The sequence below is a fragment of the Neolamprologus brichardi genome, chromosome 23 (genome assembly GCF_056152115.1).
Source record: "Neolamprologus brichardi isolate AB-2024 chromosome 23, ASM5615211v1, whole genome shotgun sequence".
NCBI classification, from domain to species: Eukaryota; Metazoa; Chordata; class Actinopteri; order Cichliformes; family Cichlidae; genus Neolamprologus; species Neolamprologus brichardi.
Window position 1 is genome coordinate 33,663,619 of NC_142125.1, and position 12,004 is coordinate 33,675,622.

A 12,004-nucleotide genomic window follows, 5' to 3' on the forward strand; every position below is an offset into this window, starting at 1 on the left:
AACCTAGTTCATAGGTACAGATTTGATGCCACTGAATATTTACAGTTTTGTTGTGATGCCAGCTGAAGCGATGAAGCTAACATTAGCTTGCCATTGTATCACCACAGTTATGATGAAGAAATAAAGTTCCCATATTAAGTGTGGACATGTAGACAATGTTGTAATACTATGTGTGTATGAATACAATCTTCCAGTAACTGCTAGCTTGTTGCGTAGCTAAACTGCATTAACACCAGCAACATATGTACGTATCCTTATATGCCTACACAAATGGGCTAAACTAAGTTAAACTAAACTATTGGTTAAACTAAGCTTTACAAAACTCCTGTAATTTGTAGCACGATCAAGTAGGCAGTGTTGGATTTGTTGTGTGTGTTAATAATTAGAAAATTATTGAATATTTCTATCCTTATTAATGAGCGGTGTAGTGTTTGTCCCGTTGACAGCTTGTATTTGTGTTCGACGGTGATAGTTTAGTCATCCTATTTTTGTTTTTATTGTACTATGTATCCTATACAGTAACTGTCTACTGGGGCTCCAGTTCTTATATTGCTGTGTTACCTAATCTCTATTTTTTTCCCTAATATCACAAAATATTCCATCATTTGGGATTAAGTTGTATTACTTTTATCTCTGCCACAACTTATTTCACTAATCCATCCATTCTTAATACTTCGCTACTAGCAATACAAGCACACTGCTGTTAATATTATTACTACAGTGTTATTAAAATAGCACATACCCCTGCTTGTGTGTATATCCTCTGTGTTAGCACTTTGTCCAACAAGATGATACTGATTGAGTCTGGAGCCATCCTCTGCCACCACCACAGATTCTTTAGCTCCCTCAGTCCAAGTGTAGACGACCTCTGACACAGGATAGGCATCTGAGAGACAGACAGGAAAGAGTATTCTGATTTAAGTGTTTTGCTCTTAATATGATGACATTCAAAGCGGAAGTGAAACCCTGTTTGTTTACAGCAGAGTAGATTATTAACATATTAGAGTGACAACCCTGTCATCACTCATTATGTGTAGCTCCCCGTGTGTGGAGCTGATGCAGAGCCTCTCTAGCACTTTTTGATTAGACTGCAGGCTTGAGGCCAAGAGCAGAATTTGTATAGTATGCCTGTAAAATGTGTGTGTGTGTGTGTGTGTGTGTGTGTGTGTGTGTGTGTGTGTGTGTGTGTGTATTTTTGTTTAAACCACACTTCTGGGTCAGGGGTGAGCTTCCCTGTCAGCAGCCGGACCCAGACGGAGTCAGATTAACCAAAATGTGTTGCATCACACTTGTGATGCAAACCGTGTAACATCTCTGGCTATCACACTGATTCATGTTGAATACTGCAGCATAGCTGGACATTGATCTATCATGGCCCTCTTTTAACACCCCCCCCCCCCCCCCCCCCAAAAAAAAATCACAAAACAAAACAAAAAAACTAAAAACAAATTTGACAAGGAGAAAATGGTGAAAGGAAAAGAAAGAAAGCAAAAACTTAATCATGGTCATGTCAAGATTTGGAAAAGATTGGCGAATACTATGGAAAGCATTTGAGAAGCAGAAAGTTTAAGGTGGGAGACAGGGAGTTGAATTATCTGCAGAGAGGAAAAATAATGAGGGAGGAGGGCCCAATTACACTAGACGCCTTCCTTTTGCATTTATTCTTTACTTTTGATGCTTTCCAAAGGCTGCATATTTCATACTGGGAACAGAAAGCAGTGATTAGTTCTTTGACAGTGATAAACAACTTTTAAAGAGGCGTGCACGGTGAAATTGGTGCAACCAAGTGTTGTTCCCTCATCAAGAGATTTCTGGAGGCATGAAAAAGACAATTATGCACATTAAATCTATTAATACAACACAAGAAGAGCTGAAATTTCATTAAAACAACTTATTATGCTGACTATCACAAACACAACTGAAAGCCTGGCTTGTTCTTGCGTAACAGTAGGCCGGCAGATCACATCTTGACCTGAGTATTTCCATTCTAGGTGTTCACTTGGCAGCTGGGTAGTGCTCCAGACTGTATGTAGTGTTTAAAATTGGGCATGGTCAGGCCAAAGGCCGAGACCTTTAATTGGAGGGTAGTTAAATTGCGATAAGGGATTACTGGCGAATTTCATTAGGCAGAGGAAAAGCTAAACACTTTGGCAGGAAACACAGTGCACCTCTGCCAACTTCTCAACACTTTACGCTTAACGCTTTGCTGCTCTTTCCTTATGGGTGAAGCAAAAGCAGCTACAGCTCAGTCAGAGTCATAAATTACTGCAGTTCCACACACTCTAAGTGCAGCTGTCTGAATTATTAAAGAAAGTAAAAGCAGACGATTTCAAAAGGCAAAGTGTGTTTTCCCTTACAAGTTACTGACAAATCAATATTCAGTAGGCCATACACCTCAAATAAAAGCAATACTTGCCGCATACTGTAGTAACTGAGCATTTAGAGTTTGAGGAGCATGTTAATTCCATCAATTATGTTACTTAAGTTCATTTCTGGTGAAAACTAGTTGAAAATTCTCTGTAGCTGGATGCACAGGCTAGGCAGATATTAGCAGCTCAGTCATGGTGAGTTATCATACATGTAGGCTTTCTGTCTCATAAAGAGCTCCTTTGTGGTTGTTTTAAAAAGATACTTGAATTGTTATGGAGTTAGCTAGCTAGATGTTTAACCTATTGGTTCTCACTGTCAGCTAGCCCATTTGTGCTGTCGTTGACTGTTTCAGCTATCACCTGCAGTACATATAAAGTATATAAGCAATACTATGCAAGAGCCTTGAGCAACCCGTTGTTCTACATATTTAGCTAGGGAAATGGGAAATAGGTGCAGCAATTTATTGAAATGTACAGTATACAGCTTATAAGGTCTAAACAAGTTTGAAAGTCCACAGCTGATATCACCACCTTTATTCTTCAATATAGCCTAAAGTTCCTTAGACAAGATTTCTTGTAATTTCTTCAGGTAGTCTTCAGAAATAGTTCTCCAGGCTTCTCTGCTGCCTTTTCTTCTGTCATGACGATCTCTGGGGAGGCCAATCCATCCTGATAGTGTTCTATTGTGTGTTCATCTATCCAAATATGCTGTTACTGCATTGACAGTGTGTTTGCGATCATTGTCATGCTGAAAACTGAAGCTGCTGCCAAACAGAAGCTTTCCAGGTGGTATAGCATGGTGGATCAAAATCTGATGGAACTGTTCTGTTTGCAATTCCATCAATTTTGGAAACATCCCCAACACCACTGCCTGAAATACAGCTCCAAACCATGAAAGAGGCTCCACCATGTTTTACAGATGATTGTAGACGTGCACTGAGGTTAACTCTATCCTGTCAGAGTATAGCATCAAGTCAGTTAAACTTATGGGGATAAAGATCTGGTCGGTTAAGAGGGAGAGGGGGGTGTTAATCAGTTTAAATTGCTTTGGTGTTAATGAAATGAACCACTGGTGCACCAAAGCGGCAACAATGACACAACCCCCCAAACAGGAATGATTTTACAGCTCGAGGCTACTGGCATTTTTTCCCTCCTCATTCTTTCTGACTGTTCACTAGTTTTTGATTTGACTAGGGTCGATTTCTCTATTGGTAGCATGAGATGATACCTGGACCCTACAGAGGTTGCACAGGTAGACAAGAAAGAACAATCCTAGTCATGAACGACCTTCACCATCAAACAACCACCCAATTACTTACTTTTTCAAAACATGAACATTCCTCTCTGGCATTGTAGCCACCAAGCTGAGTAGGCACATGAGTCAACACATAAGCACAAGTCAGAAAGGCATTAGAAATACAAACAGAGGGCAAAAAGCACCAGCTCCTTGTTGATAGAGCAGTACAACCGGCCTCTAACATGAGGCAGACCAACTTGAGCACCAACTTGAATCTCATCTCTCCAGAATATTTTCATCTCGTTTATTTGCTGATGAAAGGGTCAGTACTTTTCATCATAGATTTTTTTCTCGTGCATTAGTTTTTATTTAGTTATTACCTTGTTTTGGTCTGAAAAAAGGTCCTTGATAAAAACTATGCCGGAAATTATTAGTTAACAAAATTATCACTGCTCGTGTAAATCATCTCTCTTTGTATTTGTTGCAACAACAACAAAAAAAAGACTTTGATTTGCCATTAGGACCTGGCTGATCCTATTTCCATGTCTAACATAATTGATTGAATAATGAATTAAGTCGCCAATGTGTAAATGCACTTTGGCAGCACACCCATGGATCCTGAGATCTGCATGCCTCGGCAAAGTGAAGCACATAAACTTTACTTTGAGTGCTCTGATTTCCATTGACCAGCACTGGTGCTGAAATGTGGAACAAGGCTGATATTGAGCCTAGTTGATTTTTTCCAATTTGATGCCTCCCCTTATTTGGTGTGAGATTTATTTGCACCATATGGGCTTATGTGAGACCTGACACCAACAAAAAGGAAGGAATTGTTTTACCGCCTATATCTAGACAAGTATAGCAACATGTAGTCAGAAACTGTTGTGACTACAAAATATTGCTTGCGAAGTGTAATTATAGGTGTTTGAGTAAATGACAAGTAACATCATTTGAATGGTGGTGGCAGTCCAGAGGTCAGGGTCAAACTTTGGCTCAACAGGCTGTCATTACAGAGTAGGCGAAGTTGAGCTCTGATTGGTGGGATTACAGAAATAATTCAGAGATTCATATCTTAGAATATATAAAGGCTCAAAGAAGGAGAACAATCATAAAATGATTCACTGCCATTCAGTGGGATCATTGTGGGTTGAAGGGAAGGCAGGCTAAGTCGTTAGACCACGCTTGATTGTTTTTCCCACCGCTCTGGGGCTCAGGTTTTGTGCACCTCACATCATCATCTGCATTTTTATGCCCCGTTTCATGGAACGAGGAATTTCTAAACACCCGCCTATCCATAAACACCAGCTTTGCAAAGTTCCAAATGACTGGCCTTTTTTTCTATCACAGAGCCGTCAATTATGGTAATCACACAGCAATTTTGCAGAAAGTAGTTTTCTTTGGCAATTGTTCTTCTGTCTCTGTTGCCCTTGGTGCAGATGCTATATGACTGTCAGAACTGTCTTGTTTTTTTAGTCAGTTCGTCATGGATTTTTTTATAGCTCTATTGTCTTTAATGGTCTCAAGTATATAATTCTGCAGACTTGTTTAAACTGTTTTGAAGTCATATAGTGCTGGTGAACTTAACTGAATTTAGAAGTACTACATAAAAAAATAGACTATAAACCCACTGATTACTGATTAGTATTACTCCTCTTAGTGTATATCCTCAGTGTATACTTGAGAACTGTAGAGCTTAAGGCCGTACAGAAGCTAAATTAGTAGGTCAGAGTAAAGGATTAGTTACCCTTTACCCAGGACGACTTAGTGTACAGTAAACCTCCATGCTTTAATAGCATGACAAATCATTACAATGTTACAAAGGGAGAGGATATAGAGGCCTATAGAAAATAGGTTTAAGATGTCCATGACTATGACCCAGGACTGTGCTTGTCATGCATTAATCCAATTGGAAAATACTGATTGAAGTTTTTGCTATTTGCTTTACAAAGCAAAATACTCACAGGTTTTATCAGGTAAAAATGACTCAGTTGAAATCTAGACTTTTTACGACAAGCAAAGGTAAAGCTTTAGGTTACTGAGATATCTAATATCCACCTACGGCACTCTGTTACAGATACAACCAGATAGCAAGATGACAAGATCAAGTGAAAGCTAGTTTGCGAGCTGGTGATGGCTTTAACTAAAACTTCTGGTAGCTGCAACTGAAAACAAACCGAGAGAACATTGGTTCGTTGATGATTAGCTCATTAAAATGAACGTGATGGTAAAAACAGGAAACATCAGAAACGTTCTTTTTTTAGATCTAGCAATGCATTGTGTAGTTATAATGACATGGAACGATGAAAGAGCACCTTTGCCTGTTGCTATTGCACACTGACACCGTTTACCTGTGGGGTAATGCAGGGGGAGAGGTTAGATTTTGCCATGGGAAATCCCAGCAGCTTCCATAATTGGATTGCAATCCGTTGTGCTTCTTTTACGTGGTGAATGTGGGCGGGCTGCATCTCACTGAAAATCCAGGCATAAGAGTCTCATCCTTTTAGTGCAACAGGCTCCTTAGGTGTGGCATTTGGCCAGCTCTGTCTTTAAATACCCACAGGGCCACTCAAGTTTCTATATGCGTCCTTGCTGGGAGGGCACACAGACAAGGCGTCAAGTTAAGAGGGCATTGGGGACAACCCTTCCAGTCATTAACCTAATTAAGCGTAGGAGGACTTCGGTAATCTCTTCCCTTCAGAAGTTTTTAATAGTCGATACAGAGCCATAAATATAGACTCAGAAAGCTAAAACATAAAGTTTAGGTACATCTTTAGTAGGTCTTCAGCTATGTAACTGATATGCTTGAGTCTTTTCACTGACTTTGACTTTTCTTGATTTGATGTTCTAACAAACTGCTAAACAGCTGTAGTATAGCATTTAGCTTATTATAGCTAAATAATAATTACATATAGGGTGCAGCGCAAGTGTCTAGAGCCATCCCTCATTTCTTTACACACACACACACACACACATATATATTTATATATTTATTAGGGGTGCAACGATACACAGAATTCATGGTTCGGTTTGGTTCGATACTTTGGTGTCACGGTTTGATATTTTTTCGATACAAAAAAATGTTCATGCCTTTTTCATTTGTCATTTATTAAAATTATAAATATATATTTCAACTCAAAAGTGCAGTTTCTAAATTTAATGTTGCTGAAACAACAAAGTAATAAAAAAATTAATCTATCTGATTGAGGAATCACTCATCTTTGGAAAAGAGAGTTTATTACAGAGAAATGTCTCTTTCCAAATTAAAAGCTATACTATATGCTTCTTCTGGGCTATATTCTCAGCAGCATATTAAACATATCAGGTCCCCATAAGGAGAATCATGTGCTAACGGCTGTCTAAATGACTCGGGTAAAGTTTGTAGCATGCGTGCTTGTTGTTTTTGTCTGCTTCCACTTGTCTTTGCACGAGGATGATGTCGGAGTAAATGTGCAGTCATATTCGTTGTGTTCCCACTAGTGCTGTCAGCGTTAATCTCATTGAAATGACGTTAACGCCACAACACTGCAAATCTCCGTTAACGAGCTACCGCGGATCGCCCTCTACGTGGGGCTGGATGGCGTCAACACATTAACGAGCAAACTGCGCTAACGCACTAGTTCCCACCAATGTAATTGAGCATTGCGTGGCACATCCAACATACTGGGCCCTGTCTCAATATGCGTACTTGTGCGTACTTGCGTTCTCGTGTACTCGTGATACGTTATCAGTCGGAGACCAAGTACTGTTCCAATTCGAAGTACGCATCAAGCCGAGAACGCGAAAAAGTCCCGGATGTGTTCTCGCTCCTCCCGTTTTATCTAGCATGCATCGGTGGTGACTTGTGTGGACTTGGTACAGCTAAATATCCCAGAATGCATTTCGTCCAAAACTCAAACGCGGCAATGGCGGACGAGCGAGGCTAAAAACGTTTAAATATTACTCTTTCTGGGTCACAAAATAAACTTTTAAGTTCTTTTCAAGCGAGAATGTAGCTGTGTAAACTTCAAATATCTGCTCGATTTATCAGGATATCATATATTTCCAAACGAGGTCCGACGTTTTCGGAGACGTCTGTGACCCGCCAGCTCCATAGCAGACAGCAAGGTCGAGGATTATTAGAGCTGGCGAGAACAGCAGACTCCCGGCACATCGTTTTCAACCCCCCCGCGGTCTTTTCGCTACTCAGGTTAAACAAACCCCAAACCCCAGCAGCTGTCTATTGTATTGAGTGTCCACTAAAATAAAAATAAAAGCGTTCTAACATCTCACCTGCTTGTTTTTATTAAGGTATGTACACGTATGTACATGTACACTATTTTTATTAATAGAGATTTCACTACTGAGGTTAAACATGATATATAAGTCACTTAGATCACTTCTAAATGTTAATGTTTGGTTTATTTCAGTGTTTTATTTGTTCCTGAGTAAACCGGTTTGGCTGTGATTAAAGTTAAGCTTCATAACATATTACTCACAGTTAAATTAAGAGGGGACGGCAGTAAAAACTCCGGACCTGTGACATCATCAAGTACGCTGGTGTACCAATTGTACAAATCGTACTCGCGTACTTGAGAATTGAGAAAGGGCCCATGTTTTACTTTTGTCAATGACGCGCTTACCTTCAGGGTCATACGTCACATGAAAACCAAAATAGTTCCAAACCCCAGATCTGAATTAGGGTGGGGGAGGTTCAATTTGCCATGTTGCAAGGAGAGCTTAACTTCTGGTCGTGTCCAAATTCATGGGCTGCATCCTCCTGAGGACCCGGCCTTCGCGGTCTACGTGGGCCGGGTCCTCAGAAGGTTGGGTAGGCCGGAAGTAAACGGCTGGGGAAATTGGACGGTCTAGCCTTCTGATTAGCGTCACCGCTGTGTCGGTGGAGTTTAATAAACTCGTCCGTCTGCTCCTTGCTATCTAAAATATAACAGGACACTGGCGTAAATTCTCGACCGTCTCACACTTCTGTTTAATCAGTTTTCTGTTTGACGTTTATTCAGCTGTGTGAAAACCACCCGAGGGATTAATAAAGTTTTATTTTATCTAATCTAATCTAATAACTTTAATCAATAGCCAAACCGATTTACTCACGAACAAATAAAACACTGAAAAAGCCAAACAATAACATTTTTAGGTGGTCTAAGTGATTTATATATTACGTTTAACCTGAGTAGCGAAAGACCGCGGTGATCTGAAAATAATGTACCGGGAGTTGTGCCGTCCTCGGCGGCTTCCGTGACCCTCGAGCTCCCGACTAGCTATCGAGCTGGTGGGTAGCAGACGTCTCCGAAAACGTCGAAGCACTTTTGCAAATATGAGGTGTCTTGATAAACCAAGCAGATATTTGATGTTTACACAGCTACTTTCTCGCCTGAAAATATGTTAAAAGTTTATTTTGTGACCCAGAAAGATTAGTAAGAGTAATTTTAAAACTTAGTAGCGGCCGCCATTGTTGGAAACTGGAGTTTGGCTGGGCAGCGCTATGAATTCTGGGATATGGTAGGCCACGAAGGACACACCCGACCCATCCTTCAAATTCGGGGAAAAGTAGGACGCATTTGTCGGCTGCATTCGGAGGAGTCTACGAATTTGGACAGCCTTCGGCGCGTCACTGTGACGTAATCAGTCTACAAATGTGGCCTCAGGAGGATGCAGCCCATGAATTTGGTCTAGCTTGCCCTGCACTCAGTGAATCTGCGTTCGACTACTCCACCAAGGCTGCACTGTCGAGCGCAGATCCACTGAGCGCTCAACACAGACAGCATCGTCAGAAGAAAAGTTGATAAAATAAATTAAAAATTTTGTATTGTTCGATACATATGCGTACCGAACCGAAAGCACTATATCGAACGGTTCAATATTGATACGAGTATCGTTGCACCCCTAATATATAGATATATATAGATATATATATATCAAAATCAATATTTGGAAAGACCATTATTATTTTTAAATATAGCCTGAGCTTTCCTAAGAACGTCTTCTTCTAATGTCTTTGAGGACATCCTTAAGAATAGCTCTCCAGGCTTCTTGAGGGACATTCAAAGCTCATCTTAAGATGTTAGTTGCCTTATGTTACATTTTCTGTCAATTGATCCTGCAATGCTTCCACAATGCTCAGGTGTGGACTCTGAGGAGGCCAATCAATGACTGATAGTGTTCCACTGAGTGATTTTCTATCTCGGTACGCTTTTACTGCCTTGGCAGTGTGTTTGGGATCATTCTTCTTCATTCTTCATTGTTGAAAAATGAAACTGTATTAGCTTGGCTGAAAAGCAGCCCCAAACCATGACAGAGGCACCAGTATGTTTTACAGATGGCTGTAGACACTGACTATTGTAGCTTAATCCTGAACACCTCTGTACATACGGACACCAACTTGAAGCAAAAGTTTTAAATTAGGGATTCATGACTCTACAAAACTGTTTGTATGCTGTTGATTTTTCCTTCCAGTTTTTCTTGTTCCTCCATTTGTCCAGTTTCCTCAAATGTGTTAAGGACACATAGCACACCATGCTGAGATATACCACATTTTTGCTTTATAGTCTTTTAGGAATCACCTTATTGAATCAAAAATGGTCTTTTATACATCAAACTGTGTTACCTTTTGCATTTTCTATTGATTAAACTAAATAAATGGAAACAAATGATTTATTAGGGCGCCTCTGTCAGTGCGTCCCAGGGCAGCCGTGGCTACAATGTAGCTTGCCTTCACCAGTGTGTGAATGTGTGTGTGAATGGGTGAATGACTGAATGTAGTGTAAAGCGCTTTGGGGTCCTTAGGGACTAAGTAAAGCACTATACAAATACAGCCCATTTACCATTTACCATTAGCAAGAAAGTATAAAAAAGTCAAGATACAAGTGGTTCTTTGCTAAGATGTTTAGTATGCCAAAACTTACTTTCCATGTACTGTGGAAGTTCAGCATTTAGCTCTACATTGCACCTAAAGATAATACTTAATACATCTAAAAGTTTTGCATTTAGTTTATTTTTGTTTTTCAAAACTTTGCAGACAAAAGTGACAAGTATGGTATAATGGAAAATGCCAAAGTCTTGTGCTTAATAAAAGTCTTACAGTCTTGCTTTAAGAAAAGAAAATCGTGGATTGCAAACTCAGCAATCTTGATAATCTCGATAATGAGTGAATTAATTATCCCCAAAATAAACAGAGCCTCTTTTTGTTTTTTTAAATTGAGATTAAACTTTTGTATAAAACGCTGCATTGGACTGGAAAATCTCCACTGTGTATCATAGTAGCTGGGATTAGCAGACAGGAAAATAAATATAGGGATCGACATTCACAGGAGGGTTTTTTTGTTTTTGTTTTTTTACTCACAGCTGCCAAATTTGAGAGGGCAGGCGTGGGCATCCATGGGAAAATCCTCCAGCTGCATGGGGCATTCTGCTGATATGGTCAATCTAAGACAAAACATATATAACACAGTAAGTCACTTATAGTGTAACACGGGGGTGCATCACATCTTTTACTCAGCTATCTATCATAAAGGGAGCGATACAGAATAGAAGGGACCTGGAAACACACATTGTTTGAGATATTTTTTGTTTTTTAATCAGTGCTATCAGTAGGTGAAATTGCCAGGAAATTAATCACACTTCTCATAACAGTAAAATGGTGGTGTACTCTCATCACTTGCAAGTCCAGCAATTCTCCCTTAGCACACAAGTGACAATACTGCCACCTGGTGGTCAGAGGGCTTGGTTGTTCCCCCACCAAAAGAAAAAAAAACTGAGGTTGCTTCAGTTTTGTTTTCTTCTGAACTGACCTTAAGGCAAACACATTTTTATTATAAACAAATGAGAGCATTAGAATGATTTGATGATGTTCATCAGTCACCTTCCACTCATTTTAAATCCTCAATTAACATAACGACAGTTTTTTTAATGTTTTATTTGTTATTGGGTATTCACAGTCATCCGAGACATGGCGTTATCACTTCGACCGCTGTGACGACACCTCTCTGTGCCCTGAAAGAGCAGCCAGATTAATTAAATCAGGCATAAAAACCAACAACACACAAAACATAATTATTTTTTTTAGCTATCTGTCCCAGATTAAATCAAATCCCTCTGGGTAGTTCCACTCTTTGCGTGATGACAAATAATAACAGCGCAGCGGTGATGTGACTACAATGAGGTTAATGGGCTGAATGAAGGATAAACTAAGTGCACACAAACATACGTTTAGATGAAATGACTCGTTGGACTTGTTTTCTGCTTTAGCCGCTCATGCATACCTCAACATTAGTCACAGAGTAGCAGCTATTTTTCCTCTTAACTGAACTCTATTATAATCTTTCTGAGAAATGTGTCACCGAGGATGGCACGCAATCCACACGGGACGTGTTTTTGTTTTACGCTCCAGTACCCCCTGCCTGTA

General features: G+C 39.9%; 2 protein-coding genes across 3 annotated transcripts in view; one reads left to right on the forward strand and one right to left on the reverse strand.

Annotated features, from left to right (window-relative positions):
• LOC102783699 (gamma-aminobutyric acid receptor subunit alpha-5-like) overlaps positions 1 to 12,004 on the reverse strand; it is a 43,689-nt gene that overhangs the window by 19,913 nt on the left and 11,772 nt on the right. The window contains exons 6-7 of the mRNA XM_035909893.2: positions 10,943 to 11,025; positions 743 to 886 (exon numbers count right to left, since the gene is read on the reverse strand). Coding sequence (XP_035765786.2) covers positions 743 to 886; positions 10,943 to 11,025 — 227 coding nt within the window. The remainder of the gene's footprint in view (positions 1 to 742; positions 887 to 10,942; positions 11,026 to 12,004) is intronic.
• LOC102783988 (gamma-aminobutyric acid receptor subunit beta-3-like) overlaps positions 1 to 12,004 on the forward strand; it is an 89,034-nt gene that overhangs the window by 6,682 nt on the left and 70,348 nt on the right. The gene's annotated exons all lie outside the window — the stretch shown is intronic.